Raw genomic sequence first — 22,529 nt, forward strand, 5'->3', positions numbered from 1 at the left:
TGCCCTTATCACACAGGCTGGGTGGACAAACTTTTTGGACAACTCCCCCGCCCAGGGCATCAGGAGCCTGAGGATTTTTCCTTACCCAGAATCTGGCACCCCAGCACAGCCTCCACAACCCTCTCTCTGTGAGGAAGGGCCAGGGTGGCCATGTTGGGAAGGCAGTTTCGGGTGGGGGTTCTGGGCTATAACATCTCAGGAGCCTGAGGATTCCCCCACCCAGAATCCAGAACTCCAGTCACGCTGGGGTGGCAAAGTCAGGGTGGAAGGACACCTGGGGAAGACTGGCACAGGTGGAGGAGGTGGAAGGCAGATCAATGTTCTTCCAGCTTCCTGCTCCTGGGGGGAAGGAGGGAGTAGTAGTAGTAGTAGTAGTAGTAGTAGTAGTAGTAGTAGTAGTAGTAGTAGTAGTAGTAGTAGAAGAAGAAGAAGAAGAAGAAGAAGAAGAAGACGACGACGACGACGACGAAGAGGAGGAGGAGGAGGAGGAGGAGGAGGAGGAGTTTGGATTTATATCCCCCCCTTTCTCTCCTGCAGGAGACTCAAAGGAGCCCACAATCTCCTTGCCCTTCCCCCTAACAAACACCCTGTAAGAGGTGGGGTGGGAGCTGAGAGAGAGCTCCGGAAAGCTGTGACTAGCCCAAGGTCACCCAGCTGGCATGTGTGGGAGTGTACAGGCTAATCTGAATTCCCCAGATAAGCCTCACAGCTCAGGCGGCAGAGCTGGGAATCAAACCCAGTTCTTCCAGATTAGATACACGAGCTCTTAACCTCCTACGCCACTGCTGCTCCCACCCCTCACATGGCTACAGTGGTGGGATTCAGCTGGTTCGCACCACTGCAGCAGAACCGGTTGTTAAAATGGTGCTTGTAAATAACCAGTTGTTAAATTATTTGAATCCCACCACTGGACTGGCACCCGTGACTCCCACATCCTGCACCCCCCTCATGATACCTATGAGGCCAAGACCCTTAGCATTCATGATTTATATCCACTGTTATCCAAAAGAAAGGGAGGGGGAAGTCATATGTAGCTTGTTCTTGCAGCCACTAGAGGGCAGCATTGTCCTTTCCGTGCTCAACCACTGTTCTACTCGGCAAGGAGAAGAATATATACCTACAGGTACTCATCATGTTTCCTGAATAGCTTTATATTAGGCATGTCCAAGTGTTGTTGCTTTTCATTTTATTTTTATTTCCAAAATGTCAGTCATTTTTGTTTTCGTTGGGAAATACATTTTGGGCTATAACATCTTCATTTCCCAACCAGTCAGGATGAAATGTTCAGCTACTGCCTTTGTCATTATTATTAAAAAAAATCCTTTGTGGTTCATTTCAGAAAGATTGGGAACAGAGGCCCAGTTTTACAGGTAGGTGAAGTCAACATTCATTTTGAGCTGTAATATATTTGTTTCCCCTGTAACTGAGAAGACATTCTAAGGAACTGTATTCCTTATCCAAGGAAGAAAAAGTTGTATAGGCATATTGGTCATAAAATCCCTCAACAAGCAAAAAAAGACTTGTAATACGTTAAAGTGGGTCCCCTGGGGGCACAAAATACTGCTTTCCAGCCCACCAAGATTCTCCATTGTAGGCTTCATGTTTAAGAGATTTTAAAAGACAGTAGTGTAGAAAGCAGTTCTCTTTGACCATAGTATAAAGGGCTGATCTTGCTGACTTCCAATGTGAAACGCCAGCAGGCTATAAACTTCTTTATTGCTGTGGTGAGGGGTGACAGCCTTCCCACACAATTTCGGGTTTTTAACAGCCCTGGAAATATCTCTCTTAAGGCTGGCCCAGACAGACATTTGGCATCTCCTGAAGATAAGCTGAATTCACAGGGCCAACCCCAAGAAGCAGACAGCATTACAGGGTGGGCACTGGCTTGCATTTGGTAGGCACAATTACCCAGTGGTCAGAGGGAAGCATTTGGCACCCCAAGCAGGAGACAAGCCTTACACAATGGCTCGCATTGGCACCCCCAGGCTGCCAGGCAGAGTTAAGAAAGACAAACATTGTCCTTGCACCCCTGAAGATAAGCAGCAACGCAACATTTGTTATCTTCCAGGAGACAAGGAGCAGGGCAGACAGAACACAGCTGGAATATAGGAGTTGCCTCCCCTAATTTATTTATTTATTTGTTTATCGACTGATAGCCCCCTTCCCCCCCCCCATCCCAACCCAGACATCTCTGTTTGGGGGGTTGGCTCCTGCTCTAGAAGCAGGCGGCACTCCCCATCTGTTGCTCGTTCAGCACACAAGACAAGGTGAACGCTGGGTAGTATAGTGAAGGCCAGCATGGTGTCGCGGTTAGGGTGCTGAACTAGAATCTGGGAGAATCATAGAGTTGGAAGAGACCCCAAAGGCCATCAAGTCCAACCCCTTGCCACGCAGGAAAACACAATCAAAGCACTCCTGGCAGATGGCCATCCAGCCTCTCTTTAAAAGCCCCCAAAGAAGGAGACCCCACCACACTCTGAGGTAGTGTCAATCAGCCCTTACTGTCACGAAGTTTTTCCTGATGTTTAGGTGGAATCTCTTTTCCTTCACCTTGAACCCATTAGTCCTGGTTCTCGTCTCTGGAGCAGCAGAAAACAAGCTTGCTCCCTCACCAACGTGACATCCCTTCAACTATCAAAGCATGCCTATTATGTCAACCTTCTCTTCACCAAACTAAAAATATCCAGCTCCCTAAGTCTCTCCTCATAGGGCCTGGATTCCAGACCTATTACCATTTTGGCTGCCCTTCTCATTTTGGTTGCAGACCCAGGTTTGAATCCCCACTCTGCCATGGAAACTCATTGGCTGACCTTAAGCCAGTCATACATTCTCACCAGAGGTGGGATCCAGCAGGTTCTCACCAGTTTCCGAGAGTGGGTTACTAATTATTTGTGTGTGCTGAGAGGGGGGTTACTAATTGGGTCCGCTTTTCCATCTCCACGCCCTCGCCTCCCCGAGAGGCATGCTGCCTTTGAACGTGAAGGTTCCATATAGCAATTGCGACTAATAATGTAACTCCCTGAACTGGGTTAATCCCTGTCAGGTACTGCAACTCATTGATTCTCAGCCTTTCGTACCTTTTATCTCACCAGTCTCTATCAAAGAACCTGTGTGTTTCACCATTGCTGTGTTCAGATTTCTGAGTTGGGGCATTTTCTATTATGTGATGATGATTTAGAAATGACCTGGTGCAAAAAAAATTGGGGGGGTCGTGGTGGGGTGGCTGCCCATGGGGGGGGCATCCAACTCAGGTTTTGCCCAGGGCTCAGGTTTGCCTAGGTACGCCTCTGCCCCCTTTGCTGAGGAGGGGCTGGCGAGGGAACCTGTTACTAAAATTTTTGGATCCCACCACTGATTCTCACCCAGGGTTCTTGTGAAGATAAAACGGAGCTGGGGGACAAATGTGATAAGCTGCCTTGGATCCCTATTGGGGAGGAAAGTGGGGTTGTACATATCCAAGTAAATTGGTGGGAAACAGTTGAATAAATGTGGGGATGGCAGGCAACCCCAAGAAACAGGCATCCGCTCCAGCTGGTAACGCACGGAGATTATCCTGCTCCCTGTGAGTTGAGTCACAAGCAAATACACACCATTATAGCTCACAGGGTGGTTCCCGACATTCACACCTTCTTAACTAGCAGGGGGTCAGCAGCGACAAATGAATATTGATGCCTGTTCTTGGAAAAAGCTCACTACACAAATCAGGGCTCATCTGTTACACATGTAATGAAACAAGACAGGAGACGGCTGCTCTTCCTTTCAACCGCAGGTGGAAAGATACCATTGTTTAAAATGCCACTCTACGTTTGACTGCTGCCCTCCATTTAAAAACCCCTGTCAATAGACAAGCAGCACAGAAGGCAAAGGGCTAGGCGAATAGTTTACTCCCTCTTGAGTTTATTTTCCATTTCATGACTTGAAAAAAAACAAACCAAAAACCTGGCAAGGATTCATACTTGTCGTCTACTGAAATGCGTTTCAATATTCTGCTGCTTTGTTGTCCAGTGGAATGGGAGCCGCTATAAGCAAGTTCTCTAGAGAAGCAGCAGATACCTTATATCCATGGTGGTGAACCTATGGCACTCCAGATGTGCATGGACTACAATTCCCATCAGCCCCTGCCAGCATGGCCAATTGGCCATGATGGCAGGGGCTGATGGGAATTGTAGTCCATGAACATCTGGAGTGCCATAGGTTCGCCACCACTGCCTTATATACTCGCGTATAAGTCTGCTTTTTCAGCACATTTTTTGTGCTGAAAAAGCTCCCCTCGACTTATACGTGAGTGAGGGTCCCATTTAACTCTTGTGTGGCGTTCCCCCCTCTCCCGTCTTCGCTCTCTCCTGCCTTCTTCTCTGCCTCCACCCTTTCAGCTGCTTTCTCAGCCTCCTTCTCTGCTTCACTCTGCCCTGCCTTCCCCCTTTCAGCCGCTTTCTCTGCCTCTGCCTTCTTCTGATCCCTGGCTCTCGGCAGGTGACAGCCAGTTGACCTGGGTGAGCTGGACAAGCTACGGAATGGAGAGGTCAGCAGCAGAGACCCTGGGATTGGGTGAGATGGGGGAGTCAGTGGCAGAGACCCCAAAATAGCGCTCGACCGTATCTATTTTTATTTTTGAAATTTACCAGTAGCTGCTGCATTTCCCACCCTAGACTTATACTCAAGTCAATAAGTTTTCCCAGTTTTTTGTGGTAAAATTAGGTGCCTCGACTTATATGCGGGTCGACTTCTACATGAGTATATACGGTACATTTTCCAAACAAACCAGGCCTGAGTGGCTGGGATTGGGAATGCCAGGATTCATGTCCCCAGAACACCATTGGACAGACCTGATGCCTGCCACGTTCTGTTAAGACTGGCCATGCTGGCAGGGGCTGATGAGAATTGTAGTCCATAACATCTGGAGTGCCAAAGGTTCGCCACCACTGGTCAGCTCAAGTCAAAGGGTTACCGTGACGATAAAAAAGGATGCTGCCCCGAACTCCTCACAGTGGGGGTAGGCATAAATATGATGCCTAGGCCAACATGGCTTAGCGGTTAAGGCGGCAGACTCTAATCTGGAGAGCTGGGTTTGATTCCCCACTTCTCTACAGGAGTGGGGGACTCTAATCTGGTGGACCGGGTTTGTTTTCCTGCTCCTCCACGTGAAGCCTGCTGGGTGACCTCGGGCTAGTCACAGTTCTCTCAGAACTCTCTCAGCCTCACCCAGCTCGCAAGACGTCTGTTGTTGGGAAGGGAAGGAAGGCATTTGTAAACCAATTTGAGATTCTCTAAAGGTAGAAAAAAAAAGCAGGGTGTAAAAACCAACTCTTCTTCTAAACGTTGTATTAACTGAACCAGGGAAGAGGTTCCGCTTGCATTCACCTCTGCTCCCTCAACCCGATCCAAATCTGTTCATGTTATTTTTTTGTAAAGCTCTGAGCTATCTTTTGAAAGAATCCGCTTGTTATATCCTCACCTTGTCAGACAGCATGTTAATTTCATTTTTTAACACATTGTCTATTTCGCTTTCCCCTGTTAATTCCGCTGGAGCTGTCTCTATTCCTGACAACTTGACAGCTGGGCTTCTGTTCAAACCAAGGCCGTTAAATTCAGCCGGGAGAGTCCTGTAATGGGGCATTTCTCTGGAAAAGAAACTGAGGCAGTGATGCAGATGGGAACGCTGGGGCTGAGAGAACAATTACTTGCCTCAGTCCAGGACTAGGCTAGGCTTACCCACCTCAAGTTGGGGTCTAGAGTTTTTCTGGCATTATAACTAATTTCCAAGTCGCAAAGATCAGTGTATTGTCGAAGGCTTTCACGGCCGGATTCAACTGGTTGTGGTGGGTTTTCCGGGCTGTGTGGCCGTGGTCTGGTGGATCTTGCTCCCAACGTTTCGCCTGCATCTGTGGCTGGCATCTTCAGAGGTGTATCACAGAGACACAGTGTGTAACAGACTTCCCTCCGTGATACACCTCTGAAGATGCCAGCCACAGATGCAGGCGAAACGTTAGGAACAAGATCCACCAGACCACGGCCACTCAGCCCGGAAAACCCATCGAAGAGATCAGTTTCCCTGGAGGGCAACTTCAAAGGGTGGACTCCATGATACACCATAGAATTTGAGAGAACCAGAAGTCCTAGAGTGTCATCACCACCTTGCTGGTGTCATCGCCACCCTGCCCTCCCCCAAACTCCCCTCTCCCTAGTCACCACCCCAAAATCTCAAGGAATTTCCCAATGGCACACCCCTGTTCATGGCACGAGTCAGATACGAACCAGGGATTTCCTGACTGATCAGCGGCAGGGTAAATGCATGCTGAGGCCTGTGAGGTGGGTGTGTGACAGAACAATCAAATACATGCCAGGTTTCATACAGATCCACTTAAAGGTCATTATGTAACGGCTGGTGGCCAAGAAAGGGAGTGATTCCAGAGACTTAAGGGCTGTTGCCCAGATGGTGCAAGATAATGGACTGGAAGAATGAGAGGAAAGGTTACATTGAGGGGAAATTCACACATCGATTTCAGGCTCTGGTTTTCCCCCCAGTTCAAGTAATTCAATGTTGGTTTTCAATGGAGCTAACAATATTAGGTTGTTACACCAGGTCAGTAGCCCACAAAACATCTGTGATTCATAATTTAATTTTCAGAAAGGCTGCTGATGCATCACCAAGGTGTGACAGGATACTCAGCCTTGGCCCAGGATCCTTCTAACAGGATTTCCAGGATGATTCCATCCAGGGACGTAATGAGGCAAACTGTAGCCCTGGGCAAAACCTGAGCTGGATTCCCCCCCTCCATGGGCGGCCACTCCACCACGACCAATTTTTTTTGCACCAGGACATTGGTGCCTGCAGGGGGTGCATTTTTAGACATATCAGCACCAAAATTTCAGTGTATCATCAGAAGACTGTCCTTATGCTATCCCACAGGTTTGGTGAGGTTTAGTTCAAGGAGTCCAAAGTTATGGACTCCCAAAGGGCGTGCCCCATCCCCCATTGTTTCCAATGGTAGCTAATAGGAGATGGGGGCTACAGTTTTGAGGGTCCATAGCATTGGCCCCCCTGAACCAAACTGCACCAAACCTGGGGGGTATCATTAGGGAAGTCTCCTGATGAGACCCTGAAATTTTGGTGCCACTAGCCCATAAACTGCACCCCCTGCAGGCCAAAAATGTAAAACCACTAAAAATACCCAAAAACGAACCCTGCATTTTGATGACCCCCACAAGGTGGTGCCCTGGGCAGCTGCCCACCTTGCCCAATGGGCATTACGCCCCTGATTCCAACCTTTGGTTGCTGAACAGGAAGGGTAGAAGAAGGCGACGACTGTTCGTCTGAACACTCACAAGGATCCCTGTTGTACAGGCCCCTGAGTATTTAAGGCTAGATGGTTTGGCCATAGAGAGCATGTTCCTTACACCAGTGCTGCAGCGCTGATCCAACTCAAGAGCAACGAGCTGCTTGTTAGTTCTAAGGAACACATCTGGAGAGCCAGTCACAGATTCTTCTGTCCCACGTTTATTGCAACTAACTTCCTCCTTTAGTTTCACTTTCCCTCAGATGGAATCAGAACTAATGAACTAGACTGGGAGCACCCTGGGGTGTCAACAAGCTAGAGGAAAAATGTCCTGTCCCTTTAAACATGAATGATGTCATTCGCCTCTGTGCCATTAAAACCTTCAAGTGCCTATTTCCACAGGTAATATCTCTCTTAAAGGGGCAAGACATTTTTTTCTCCAGATGGTTGGCACCCCTGGGAGCACTGTGTCTTTTGCACAGGGCAAAAAATAAGTCACACAAAGGTTGTTTGGGGTGCTCTTTCAACTCCAGAAGCACCCGCATGAAGAAATGTTTGTGTTACCATGGAGTTGGGGGGGGGGGAGGATTTGCAGGGTTCCCATACTCTTCTAGATATTTTGAGAATATGTTCTGCATGCAGAAAGTCTCTGGCATCTAGAGTCTGGGGTAGCAGGTTTGGGAAAGACACTTCTCTTACTGAGACCCTGGAGAAAGGAATGATAGGACCCAAGTTTATGTAAAGAAGAAGAAGAGTTGGATTTACATCCCCCCTTTCTCTCCTGCAAGGAGACTCAAAGGGGCTGACTATCTCCTTTCCCTTCCCCCCTCACAACAACAAACATCCTGTGAGGTGGGTGGGGCTGAGAGAGCTCCGAAGAACTGTGACTAGCCCAAGGTCACCCAGCTGGCATGTGTGGGAGTGCACAGGCTAATCTGAATTCCCCAGAGAAGCCTCCGTGGCTCAGGTGGCAGAGCGGGGAATCACACCCGGTTCCTCCAGATTAGAACTTAACCACAACGCTTTTAACCACTACGCCACTGCTGGAAGAGGAAGAGTTGGATCCAACCCATTGTTCTGCTGGGAATAAAAGGAGAAAGGGGTCTCCTTTGACTTAATATATAAAAAAGATGTGCATAGCCATGGCAGCTGTAGTAAAGAGGATCATTGGACAAGTCTAAGCAAAACTGCAGGCTGGATCCAACCCTATAGCTAAACAAATAGTATGAGAATCTGTCTCACACACAGCAAGCCATGAATTTAAACAGATCTCTACTTGTAACATGGATTTCCCAGTAAATGGGACCTGGAGTCTGGTCAGCGTTGCGGAATTGAAGCTGGTCTAGGTCTGGCCACCTGCGCAGACTTTGCTTCAATCTCCACAGAAGAAAAGCCTCGCTATAAATAAATAACCAGCCTTCCAGCATGTTATTAAAGTCGCACGGCGGAACTGTAGCCAGGTAGCCGCTGCTTCCCCCAAATGCGTCCAATGCCTGAGCTCTCTCCGTCCCGGCGACGGCGTCTTGCCTCTGTTATTTGCCAAATGAAATGTCAGGGGCTTGTGTGTTCCCTTATCTTTCAGAGGCAGACCTTTTGCCAAAAGAGAAGAAAAGGAAAGAAGGGGAGATAAGGAGGAAAGCCCGGCTTGCGGAAGAATCCAGATCTTAATCAGCCCTTCTCAACTATCGGCTCAAGGGAACATTGCCCAAGATGAGAGGAATATGCCTGGCCGGAAAGACAGATGTGCACGGCGACTGGTTGCCTTCTGCAGTGCCCCGGGAGAGCTTCAAAGAGGATCGTTGCTGTATGGGAGCAGCCAATGAGTCGAGCGGACGAGGAAGGAAGTAGTGTATGTTTACGTGTGAATCAGCCCTTTCAGCAAGGTGGCATGTTGTTCTCTTCTGTGCCTGGGCAATCATCATATGTTCGGATCAGTGGGATTTTTACACCTTCTGCTCACAGCTTTCTATGTAGGACAACTGTAGCAGCCATCAGGCATCACTTTTTTTCCGCATTCCATTTTGGTATACAGGAAACTGTTTTCTGAACTCTGGGAATTACCAATGGCGTAGTTAGAGGGGACAGAGGGGGCAGGTGCCCCAGGCGCCATTTTCAGGCATAAACTGGGAGTGCAAATTGGCCTGTCCCCCCTGCCCTCCCCCAGCCACAGCTGCCAGCCCAATGGCCAGCAACGCCCTCTACAGTCCCGGCTCAGTGACCCCCCCCAGAGCTGTCCTGATGTGGCTGCCCCCACTCCTCTCCCTTGCTGTCCAGTTCTGCCTCTGCCATGCCACCCCCCAGCCTCATTGCTCTCTGGCTTTGCCCTCTGAGCAGCAGTGACGTAGTGGTTAAGAGCAGGTGCATTCTAATCTGGAGGAACCGGGTTTGATTCCCAGCTCTGCCACCTGAGCTGTGGAGGCTTATCTGGGGGATTCAGATTAGCCTGTGCACTCCCACACACGCCAGCTGGGTGACCTTGGGCTAGTCACAGCTTCTCGGAGCTCTCTCAGCCCCACCTACCTCACAGGGTGGGGCAAGGAGATTGTCAGCCCCTTTGAGTCTCCTTGCAGGAGAGAAAGGGGGGATATAAATCCAAACTCTTCTTCTTCTTCTTCTTCTTCTTCTTCTTCTTCTTCTTCTTCTTCTTCTTCTTCTTCTTCTTCTTCTTCTTCTTCTTCTTCTTCTTCTTCTTCTTCTTCTTCTTCTTCTTCTTCTTCTTCTTCTTCTTCTTCTTCTTCTTCTTCATCCCAGTTTTGATGTCCCATCACCATTCATATCAGCTGGGAAGGCCAAGGAAGTGCGAGGGGCAGGAGGATGAGAAGGAGGCAATGGAGGGAAGGGGCTGCTCTCACTTCACTGGGGGAGTATTTTCCCTCTCTTCTCCTCCAACCAGGGCCAGAGCAGAGCTGCCTCCCTGCTCTGCCCCTAAGCTCGAACAGGCAACGCCTGAGAAGGCTCCCCAACGAGGCCGAGGTGGCCATGAGAAGCGGAGGCGCACGGCCACCAGTGGCAGAGTGGCAGGAGAGGTGGCAGGCAGGCTAGCAAGGGGGCCGCTGGCCAAGGGGGAGGCAGGCAGCTCCCTCCAGTGCCTGGGAGTCTCCTCGCCAAGTGCCAAGCAATTTAAAAACACTCTCCTGGAAGAAGACAGCATAGACTTGCCTCTGTAAAAGCTTGTATACCATCTTCGATCAACCTCTCTTCTTTTCTCTCTTCTCTTCTCCTCTCCCCCACCCCCCCAAACCGGGCTGAAGCTCTCTCTCCTTCCATAGTTAAAAGTCTATTGCATTGCTTGCAATGTTTTTTTTTAAGGTTTCTGTTTCTACTTCATCAGGTTAAAAGTGAGAAATAAACTAAGAGTGAAATGGGGGTGGAGAAGCACAGCATCGTTCCCTGACTCTTGAGCCTTGTGGACCGGGGAGAGGGAATGGGTAAGATGATTCCACAGGGAGGCAAAGATCTGTTTGCAGCTCTGCAGGTTGTGGAGCTTTTTATGGAACAATCAATTCCTTGTTTCATTTTCTTCTCGGTCTGCCCACCCCCTTTGCTTCCTTCAATGCAGCAACCCAGAAGAGAGTTTGAGCATGAGAGCAGCAGGACGGAGCGGTTCTGGCCGCCCCCCTTGTCTTTGCTTCCTGTGCTGTTTGCTCTCTGAACATGAGGAGCCTTTCCGGGCATCCCGTAGGGCCGTGGTGGCAAACCTCTGGCATTCCAGATGTTATGGACTACAATTCCCATCAGGCCAATTGGTCATGCTGGCAGAGGCTGATGGGAATTGTAGTCCACAACATCTGGAGTGCCAAAGGTTCGCCACCACGGCCGTAGGGGAAGATCAGGGGGGCTCTGTTCAGGGGGGCGGAGCAGGGCGGGGCTGCCTACTCTGGGCTCCCTGGAAGGGCGTGTCCCCTCAGAGCATGGGAGTGTGAGCAGAGGGGGCTGGAGGAGACCTGCAGGAGAGGTCCCAGTTTGGAGAGAGAGAGACTCAGAGCCCATTGGTTCCCAGACCCAGTCAAAGTCAAGTCTGGAGTTCCCCTCCTCAGCCTCCCACGCCTTCAGCAGCTCATCTCAGACTGCAAGGGCTCTACAGCCTTTGAGAATGGTGGGTCTCCCAAAGTGTGCTGGGGGGGAGGGGGCAGTGGCGTATCTGCCTATGGACAAGGGAGGGCCCTTGTCCATGGGCACAATGATTTCAGTCACGTGGGGGGCACCAAAATGTCTCAGCCCTGCCTACTCTGGATGGTGGCCCACTGGTCCCGCCTCCTTTAACCTTTAAGGTGCCTTTAACCCTTCCTGCCATTTAACTTCCGAAAATCTGGAGCTCCAGTGGAAGGGAGGGGAGCATTTGGGGAGGGGGAACGAGGCACTTTTCAACAGGTAAATGGGATGCACAAACAGGGTAAAACAGCTCCGCTCCGACTGCACACAGCCGCCCCCCCCCCCAATGCTTTTCATGCGGTCCCCATGTCTTCATTCTGTTTTTTTCTAAAGAAAACATGGATTTAAAGGAGCCCAGAACTACATGCACCACGTACTTTCCCCCTTTGCATTCTCACGTTGCCTGATAGCCACGCACTCGGCATACCTTTCTCTTAGAAATCATGTCTCCCCGGAGCATGGGCAGGATGCTCTGGATCCAGGCCTTCTTAGCTTCCACGTCTAGCCCTGGTGTGGTAAAGGAGAAAAAAATTGATGTTAAAATCTAAGGATAATCTCCTTCCATGATCACAAATACATGTGAAGAAAAAGAGAAGGGGAACCTTGTGTCACGGCAAGGGCGGGGCCATAGATCTGGAAAAAGTGTGCATGAAATGACTGGATCATGCTTCTCCTGGACCCTCCCTGGGTTCACATGACCAGACATCAGAGGTGGGATCCAGCCAGTTCTCACCAGTGGTGGGATCCAAACATTTTGGTAAAAGGTTCCCTCTCCAGCCCCCCCTCAGCAAAGGGGGCAGAGGCGTACCTGGGCAAACCTGAGCCCTGGGCAAAACCTGAGTTGGATGCCCCCCCCCCATGGGCAGCCACCCCACCACGACCCCCCAAATTTTTTTTGCACCAGGTCATTTCTCAATCATCATCACATTATAGAAAATGCCCCAACTCACAAATCTGAACACAGCAATGGTGAAACACACAGGTCCTTTGATAGAGACTGGTGAGATAAAAGGTATGAAAGGCTGAGAATCAATGAATTGCAGTACGTGAAAGGGATTAACCCAGTTCAGGGAGTCACATTATTAGTCACAATTGCTATATGGAACCTTCACGTTCAAAGGCAGCATGCCTCTCGGGGAGGCGAAGGCGTGGAGATGGAAAAGCGGACCCGATTAGTAACCCCCTCTTGGCACACACAAATAATTAGTAACCCACTCTTGGGAACTGGTGAGAACCTGCTGGATCCCACCTCTGTCTCACCTCTTCTCTAGAAGTGGTTACTAATTTTTTCTGAGTGCCGAGAAGGGGTTACTAAAGCAACCTCCCTGCCCAATAGGGACTGGAGGTGCGTGTGTGCGGCGGCGCCACTGTTTGAATCCCACCACCATCAGAACCTGTTATTAAAATTTTTGGATCCCACCACTGCCAGACATGCACAGTGAGTTCTGCACTGGGAACTGGATCCAAAGGAACACATTGACTTTATTCAGACCAGGATGGCGGTAGGGGAAGAAGGCTTTATACTTTTCCCCATGCTCGTTTCTTGACCTGAAATGTGTACCATTAGAGAAACTTAGCTGCACCCTTAGACCAAATACTGTACCCTCAGACCATTTCAGGGAGGGAATGCAGCTCAGTATCTCATCAGATCTCAGAAGCAAAGCGAGGTCGATACTTGGAAGAGAAACCACCGAGGCAGACTCTGCAGAGGAAGGCAACGGCAAAGCGCTGCTTCTCACTCACCTTGAAAGTCCCTCGCTGAGGTCACCATAAATCATTTGCAACTTGACGGCATTTTACACAGACCCACACAAGACCATTTGGGGTGCTTTTAAGTACACTTGACATATACCTGAATTTCTTGGCTGTCAACCCACAAGCAGCAGAGTAAGTACAGTTGTCCCTTCCGTATCACTGTGGTTTGGAGCACAGTGCCCTGGGTGATCTGGCAATCCATATAACATTTTTGGCCCTCCCTTCTATCAGAGAATAAGTCTGATTCTCCTTTTTATTTTAACTCTTTAAAATAAACTGTGTATGTAACCCCCATGCTCAGAATGGGTTGACCCAGAAAGGGGTGGAGACTCAAAGCAGCAAGAGGCTGCAGAGCTCATGTAATTTGGAGGAGACAAGGCTATCAGACTCGGGCCTTGATTGGTATAAGCCCTTAACACCTTGTTAAGGTAACTGCAACGTTGTTGGGAACTAGTGGGAAGGTAGTTGTTTATTTTTGCTATGTTGTAAATGTTGGAGTTTATTGTTTCAGGGTTTTTTTATGTTTGTAATGGGTGAAAGTTCTCCTGGAAACCTTCATCATGTTGAATCCTGGCATTACAAGACTGTAACTAGAAGGACTGCAACCTGAACAGGACCTTGAAGTGTGATGTTAAATGTTGATGTTATATGTTATATGTTAAGAAAGTAAACCATTTTGTTTTTAAAATTTGTTGTTGCAAACTCATTCCAAGTTCTGCCCCACAGAACCCACAGATAGAGGTTACATGTATATTTATGATATTAAAATATAAAAATATATTGATATTATACAACACTATACATATATTATATACATTTCTGAGTTTCTAAACTTTTTCTGTGTCGTCTGCTGGCCTTTGCATGTCATCTGCGGCTTCTGCAAAACTCCCCCCAAAAGTCCCGTTTAATTTCTTATGCTGACCCGCAATATATCAAAACTGCAATGGGGGAAAGTCATGATGTGGCAGGGATAAACTGTATAGGCACAATTTTTCCACACGTCTGCCCTCGTTGTGCATTTTCACAGTTGTGAAGTTAATTTAGTTTCTTCGCCATGTGCCTTCAATCATTAGGATTTTCAAGGGTGGGGGGCTGTTGTTATCGGTGGAGTCACACAGCCCCAGCCCTGGGTATTTTTTGTACATACTTATATCAGTAGATCCAGAGCCGTAGCAAGGGGAACTGCACCCAGGGCATGTGTGTGCCCAGCACCCCTGCTACACCCCCGCCCCAAAATACCCCTGGAACGCCCACGCCACACCCCCACAACAATGTGCACCTGGTGCAAGACGTCCGCCTCCCCACCCCCTGGGTGCTATGCCTCTGAATAGATTGCTATCATGACTGATTTTTTTAAAGGCACTAGAATATTGCCAAACTCTGTAATGGTAGGTCAAGTAGGTTTTTCTAAATTCCCAATTGTTGTTTTTAAAGTAAGCCTCTATCCTCTTCCCTTGTGGAGGGACAGTTTTTTTTCTTGAAAACTCTGCAAAAGTTTTCGCAGTGAATAAATGGCCGAATAAATCAGAGCTGAAACATCTGGTAAGGAGCAATTCCCAAGCAAATTTAACAAACTGACATTTCCTTGCAACAATTGAAACTATGATTCTGCTAATTTGACGATGGACCGTGTTTGCAGTTGTTGATGCTATTGGGTTTAGGGGGGCGGGGAGGAGGCACAGTAGAGTCATATTTGGTCTATGTGATTCAACATGGTGATTGTGCGCCACATGGGCATGCCCTGAATCATTTATGCCGAGTTCTATCATCCCCTGGAACTTTCCCAGCGAGCTGGTGGGGCCCAGATCTCTAACCAAGGAGCCAGGCATAATGGCAGGCCACAGAGTGACAGGCCCCTAAGGGATGGACTGGTTATAGCAGACAAGCACTAGGCGAGACCCAGGTTCAAATCCCCAGTCTGACATTTATAGTTGCCAACCTCCAGGCCTGGGGATCCCCTGGAATTATAACTGCTCTCCAGGCAGCAGAGATCAGTTATCCTGAGGAAAATGCCAATATAATATTATTGATTGTTGTTTTAATGGGGATTTTATTGTAACTATTGTTTTATTGTGTTGTTCACCGCCCAGAGCCCTTCGGGGGGAGGGGCGGTATGTAAAACCAATTATAAACAAACAAACAAACAAACAAACAAACAAACAAACAAACATGGCTTCTCTAGATGGTGGACTGTATGGCATAGTACCCGACTGGGGTTGCTCTCCAAACTTTTCGTACACCTTTGGGGAGGCTGGCCGCTGATGCCTCCCCTTCTTTTATAACATCAGTGGATCCTTTATAACATCAGTGGATCCTTTATAACATCAGTGGATCCTGCCATCCCCCCCCCCTCTTTTTAGGAGATTTGATTGTAGGTGCCATCTGTTATGCTGATTTAGTGTGCTGCGTTTTAATAGGGTGGGGTTTATTTTATATAGAGCCAAATTAATTAATATTTAACTTATTTTAGTCTTGATTTTATTGTGCTCTATTTATGCTTGTTGTTCACCGCCCTGAGCCCTCCGGGGAGGGCGGTATATAAATATAAATATAATCAATCAATCAATCAATCAATCAATTAATTAATTAACAAACAAACAAACTCCGCTCCCCCCAGCCTCCACTTCCAAATCTCTAGGAATTTCTCAGCCCAGAGTCGGCAGCGTGTTGGCGACGTGTAGCTTATTGAGTAACCACAGTTGTTTTATTCTTGAAACATTTACCACCTGTCTATCCCCATACCATAAGACTAGCCTCTCTGTAAGACTAACTTCTCTCAAAGGTGGCTTAGGATTGATGATCAATTGTCAGGGGAGATACTTATAGGAAGGGGAGCAGGAAACAGGAATCCGACAGAGGAAGCAAAGGTCAGCTCCAACAGGCAGACTGGGGAGGAAAGCATCTACCTGATGGTGCTGGGCAGGGGCGTACCACCTATGGGGACATGGGGTAACCCATGTCCCTGGGCGCACATAGACCTGGGCCCCAGCACCAGCTCCAGGTGGTAGACCTGGACTCTGGTGGCGGCTCCGAGTGCTAGAATTGGATGCCAGTGTTGGCTCCAAGCAGTAGACCTGGACGCCAGCACAAGTTCCAGGCAGTAGACCTGGACGCCAGTGTGGGCTCCAGGCGGTAGACCTGGGCTCTGGGCGGTAGACCTGGGTGCCTGTGGGGGGGGGGGGGGGGGGGGGAAAATTCAGATTTTGTCTCCGGGCTCCATTTTTCCTAGATTTTCCTTCGGGGCTGGGCTGGGACTGGAGAATGAAGAGTACTGGGACAGGCCCTGTTAACCAGGAAGTGGAACACAACTAGCCAGGGCAACTGCAGAAGGGCATCTGGGATCTGTACGCCCAGCGGATGCCTTGTGAAGTGGGCAAACACAGCTTACTCAAAGGGTAGTGAAGAGCACACAGAGACAGGTAGGAGCAGCCATCAGCCACAGTAGGAGGGAGATGAAACACGGCAAAGGCCTGGTCGATCGATTTCATCCCCAGGAGGCTGATGGCTTTGTACACTTCAAGTGTTTCTGTTTATCAAAGTCTCTTGTTTGTAATGGATGCCTCAGTAAACTTCTGTCTGTTTCCCACCCACCCATCTACACGCACACACCCCAGTCTCTTTTGCTGCCTGGAATGTTGTTTTGAGAACGTTTTCTTAAGCACAATAAAACTCTTCTGAGTCTACTGAGCCCTGACCTGGATGGCCCAGGCCAGCAGGCCGAACTCCTGAAGCTAAGCAGGGTCAGCCCCAACCAGAACTTGGAAGGCAAACCGCCAAGAAAGTCCAAGTCCAAGGAAAACCACTTCTGTTTGTCTCTTGTCCGCCCCTTGGGGGCGCCATAAGTCAGCCGGAAAAGGTAACGCGAAAGGTCGTGACTGACCAAGGGGAGCTGTAACTTTGTGAGGGGAAAAATTTGACAATAATTTGCTTGGAAAGGTGTGATTTTGCTCAGGACTGCAGTGTTGCAATCCAGACCCATCCTTTTTAGTCTCTGAAAGTCAGAAGGTGAATGTCATTCCTCAGGAAACAAAGTCTTGTTTTCATTTTAACCAAACATTCCGCCTTCTGCAGGAGTGGAAGTGGATGAAGCGGGCTGTGGAAATCCAACCTGCATTATCTGCCCACTTGCAGCAAGCCTTGGACTTCTGACCCCCCCCCCCCCCACACACACACACACCCCGGCAAAGGCTTTCTAAGCTGAAGGAAAGGCAAGGTGCAAATATTATATTTGTGTGTGTGTTTTATATATATAAGTATGTGTGTGTGTGTGTGTGATATATATGTGTGTGTGTGTGTTATATATGTGTGTGTGTTATATATATATGTGTGTGTGTGTGTGTGTGTGTGTTATATGTGTGTGTGTGTGTGTTATATATGTGTGTGTGTGTGTGTGTGTGTGTGTTATATGTGTGTGTGTATGTGTGTGTGTTATCTATATGTGTGTGTGTATATGTGTGTGTTATATATATCTACACACACACACACATACACACACACACATAACTTTAATATACTTTTATTAGTTGGTATATTGGAAATTATGTATGGTAATGGTTCTGTTTAAAATGATTTTTCTATAACCTTTAGTCTGATGGAAAAGATGCCTTTTTGCCCCGTAGCTGGTAGAGATAGAAAACAAGAGACGGTGGAAAAGAGTGCAGGGTATTGGACAGGAGAAACAGATTTCCTTTGTTCCTTCCTCAAAACTGAAAATGCTTATTAGTAGTTGAACGGGGTCAGTACAAAAGACACATTTTATGTCAGAGATTCGTAAGACAGAACAGTTCTAAGCATTTCATTAAATAGTTTCACACCGCCCACCAAATAGTTTTGAGTTCCCCCTAGTGATTTAATGAGAGGGCACATTGACCAAATGGTTATGTTGAGACTATTTATTGTTTCTAAAATACATTCACATTCCAGGATTTGAGATAGGATAAGGGAAGTGTAAAAGTAAAAGTGTCAAAATGCCCTTTGGAAAGGGTAAGAACCCTTTGTTGTGCATGTTTTCTGACAGTGATGTATTATCTGACATGAAGAAATCTTTCTGCAGTCCTATAAGAAGTGTTGATTTTCTTTGTTCAGGTGTCCTCTTTACCTCCTTGCTGAATGAGTTTTTAGTCTGGTATAATAAAAACCTTTATTTAAATATTATCTGTGGCTCTTGCTTTCGCCTGACCCCAGGGTGTGGTAACACCTGCGGAACGGAGAACGGAGAAGGCACCATGCTCTGTTTCCCATTGTGGTCTAGCCACAGACTATATTATGAATGCCTCCCTTCTCTTTAGCTCTGAGTAGACTCATCCCTTCCTTTGAGTTCCACAGTCAGGTCTGCCCCCTCTTTGCTCACCTATAATGTGGCTAAGGGAGGAAGAGGTAAAGTCCACACATGCTGTATTGGTTGAGATCCACCTTGCCTTTTGCATTTATATCCCAGTTCAGACAACTTAGGCACTGAATTTGTGTATATACAGGTATCAAGCAGCTATATTAAGGGCAGAAGGAAATGGGGAGAGGAACCTGAATTGAAGAGGAGGGAGGAAAGATAGATGCAGCACAAGTGTATGGCAAAGTACATACAGGACTATGGTATGTTCCGCACGGGCCAATGGACCCGGGTTAAGGACGGTAAAAACCCGGTTTTGGGGGGGGGAACTTCGCACGGATCCCACCCCTAAAGCGAGTCTGCCTCATGTTATTTCCCCAAACCCAAGTTTTTTGAGAATTGCACTATCCACGAGTCTTTTTAAACATCCCGGGGTGCAGCCACTTGTGAGCGAACTGCCGGATAGGAGGAGCTTTATTCAGCTGTGCTTTCCTTAAAAAAAAAAATTCTCCTCACTTCTGTGTAGCCACAAAGGTGCAAACGGTCGTATCATGGTATTGTGAGACATCAGCATGGCTGTGGTGGTTCACGTGTGCATGCCTGCGTAGCTATGCATCGTTGGGAGGTAAAGAAAAAAAAACAGATGCACCTCCGTGCGAAGGCGCAACAACAACCCGCATTGTTTCCGCAGGCTCCAATCGCTGCCTACACAGATGCGTACGAACACAAAAGCAGGAAAGCGGGTTACTTTATCCTGGTTGCAACCCACTATATATTTGCTGTGCGGAAAAGGCGTATGAGGAGGGTTGAGAAAAATTAGTATTGCCTACCCAGAGCAAGGGGGAAAGGGGGCAATTTTATTCACAAGGAGCAAACCTGTATGGCACACACTTACTCAGGGGTATGTCCTAGTGAACTCAGCAGGGATCTCTTTTGAATGAACAGACATAACCTGACATAACAGCATCTCAGCTGCATGAGCAACAATCATCTCATGGCAATGCCGTTCCTTTGGAGATGCTTGAGACCTCTTGGATGTAGGTGTGAGGAGCTTATAATAATTCCATTAAGACAAGACAATGCACACAGATTGCATAACATGACAGAGAATTTTTTTTAAAAAAAAAACTACAAAAGCAGCAAGCAGCTAAAAGATGAGTCACTTAAACACAAGAGCAAAGATTGTTTTAAAAATAGCACCATCAACAGCAAGGTAAAAGCTCAAGCCCATCTCAGAGGAGGGGGAATGACTGGAAAAGTGGAGAAAATAAAAGCTTTTTTCGCCTGTCTCCTAAAAGATTGCAGCTTCACCAGCCTTTGTAAGGAAGGAGTGTCGAGGTTTGGGGGGCACCACCACCGAGAAGTCTCTGCCATAAGAATACAAGTGCCCTGCAAGGTCAGACTAGTGGCTCATCTAGTTCGACACCTCGTGTCGCACAGCAGCCAAGCTGTTGCCCCAAAGGGCCAACAAAACCAACCACAGGAGTCAAGGCCTTTCTCTTTCAGATTCACTGCCTCAGGATGTGGAGGTTCCCTTTAGTCACTGTGACGAACAGTCCTTGATGAGATTCTCTTCCATGAATCTAATCCCCTTTTGGAGTCCGGTGTGCTGGTATGCTCCACTGCCCATACACCTCACCTCTGACTGCAGTGATCTGGCTCATACCGGAGGTGATCCATCTGGTCCCAGGCCATGCGGGGCTTTAGAGGCAATTGGGCAGCCCAGAAGCTGAACAGCAGCCCGTGAAGATTTAAGTGACAGGCGGAAAGGTGCCAGCTGGATATGGGGGTTGGGGGTGGGATTTACAGCAAGAGTGGTTCAGCAATGGAACTGAATGCCTAGGGAGGTGGTGAGCTCCCCATCACTGCCAGCATTCAAGCAGTGGCTGGACCACGCTGGTCAGGGATGCTGAGAGCTGATCCTGCATGGAGAATCATGGGGGTTGGGCGGGGTGGCCAGTATAGCCCCTTCCAACTCTATGATTCTAAACTCCAGGCAGCTCTGCTGCTGCCCTTTGAACCAACAGATGCTTGTGATGCATCTTCATGACAATACATGGTGTGTATTGTATTGTCTTAATGGAGCTTACAGTACGCTCCTCAAGCAACCTATATCGAGAGAGCTCAAGGCTCTCCAAAGGAACGGCATTGCCATGAGATGATTGCCACTCAGGCAGCTGAGTTGCTGTAATGTCAGGTGATGTCTGTTTACTCAAAAGAGACCCCCACTGAGTGCCTTGTAGTTAGGGATGCCAACCTCCAGGAGGCACAGAAATCCCATCCTCACCCCCGGAATTACAGCTCATCTCCAGCCTACCAGGCAGAGGCGTAGCTGGGCCAAACTGCACCCGGTGCACAGTGTGTTTTTTCCGCCCCCCGCCCCCGGCCCCCTGCAGCACCCCTCCTGCCCCCACCCCGCCCCCCTTCCCACACTTACCTTAGTTCCTTTTCTTTTTCTAGTACTTTTTCAGACTGAAAAAAGTGGCCTCTTCACAGTTCAGGCTAAAAACTGCCTGAGGAACTATACTTCCCAGGAGACCTTGTGAGCCCCAAGGTCTCCTGGGAACTGTAGTTCCTCAGGCCATTTTTGAGCCTGAACTGTAAATAGGCCACTTTTTTCAGCCTGAAAAAGAAAAGGAACTAAGGTAAATGTGGGAAGGGGTGGGGGGTGCTGCACGGGGGGTTGCAAGGAAAAGGGAGAGGGGCCAGGGGCAATTTTCCACCCCCAGGTGTGTGCCTGGTGCAGAACGCACCCCCTGTCCCCTTGCCATTCCGCCACTGCTGCCAGGTCAGTTCTTCTGGAGAAAACGGATGCTTTGGAGGGTGAATCCATTATCCCTGTCCTCCCCAGACTCCATTCCCAAATTTCCTGGAGTTTCCCTACCTGGAGCTGGCAACTCTATCCCCACTTATGTCGGCAGGTGCGTGGGACCTGGCAGTTGTTCTGCTTGGATGTAATCAGAGCAAGGATCACTGTGGACAGATCATGCCCCTGGAGGAAGGGTCCTTTGCTGACAGGTATTCTGTGTCAGAGGGTAGATCCTGCACATCCTTTGGCAGATCCAGGTGCAACAGCACTCACCAAGGTGCAAACCTGCTCCATAAAGGGGTGAAGCACCTTCGCCCAGAGCAGGCTGACCCCCGTGGGCTTTATCGCCCAGAAAGTGTGAGGGGACATTCTCTGATGGACGGGATGAATGTGGAAAGCCACTCCTAAGCCAAGTTTGACCATACTCTTGCAATAGCCAGCCCAGCCTTGCTTTTACATGCTGATGGTACCAGGCACCACTGCCCTTGAGCAATGGCATCCTACGCCAGGGGTCTGCAACCTGCGGCTCTCCAGACGTTCATGGACTACAAATCCCATCAGCCCCTGCCAGCATGGCCAATTGTATGGAGGGCCTTCTTGGTATGATCCACAGTTCTACTGTTATGACAGCAATTGGTCATGCTGGCAGGGGCTGATGGGAATTGTAATCCATGAACATCTGGAGAGCCGCAGGTTGCAGACCCCAGTTCTAGGCCGAGCAAGGGCTTGCAGAACTGCTACCAGGCACAGCAAGCAATACTAGGTTAGGTGGAGAGTGGTCTGAGAGCCAAACGACATGTTAGGGGTGAAAGGAGCCGGGACACAGGTGCTCAACCCGACTCATTGTCACATGGAAGAACTTGGGAATTTATATTTGCTTCTGGAGCGCTGCAAAGGGAAAGGAGGGGCTTCCTGCTTCTCTTCTGCTCCGTTTTCACCAGTGGAAAAGGCCACGGGGAAGTTCTAGAGAAACAGGCCCACAGGCCCTCTGCAGCTGTTTCCGCAGGTAAAAACTGTGGTAGGGAAGCCCCTGCAGCATTCTGGAGCTGAATGGGGCAATGGAAGGCCTTCTTGGTATGATCCACAGTTCTACTGTTATGACAGCAACTCAGGTCATGAACTCATGTCTCAATTCACGTCACACATGACGTGTACTTTCAGTGGTGGGATCCAAAAATTTTAGTAACAGGTTCCCATGGTGGTGGGATTC

The 22,529-nt window shown here is 48.6% G+C and overlaps 1 protein-coding gene across 1 annotated transcript in view; it reads right to left on the bottom strand.

Annotated features, from left to right (window-relative positions):
* The window catches only part of GABBR1 (gamma-aminobutyric acid type B receptor subunit 1), a 208,170-nt gene that overhangs the window by 129,529 nt on the left and 56,112 nt on the right, over window positions 1-22,529 (bottom strand). Inside the window, 1 exon segment of the mRNA XM_048487278.1 lies at window positions 11,857-11,936. Within this exon segment, the coding sequence (XP_048343235.1) occupies window positions 11,857-11,889 (33 nt within the window). The 5' untranslated portion in view covers window positions 11,890-11,936.

Source organism: Sphaerodactylus townsendi, linkage group LG03 (genome assembly GCF_021028975.2).
Source record: "Sphaerodactylus townsendi isolate TG3544 linkage group LG03, MPM_Stown_v2.3, whole genome shotgun sequence".
Lineage (NCBI taxonomy): Eukaryota > Metazoa > Chordata > Lepidosauria > Squamata > Sphaerodactylidae > Sphaerodactylus > Sphaerodactylus townsendi.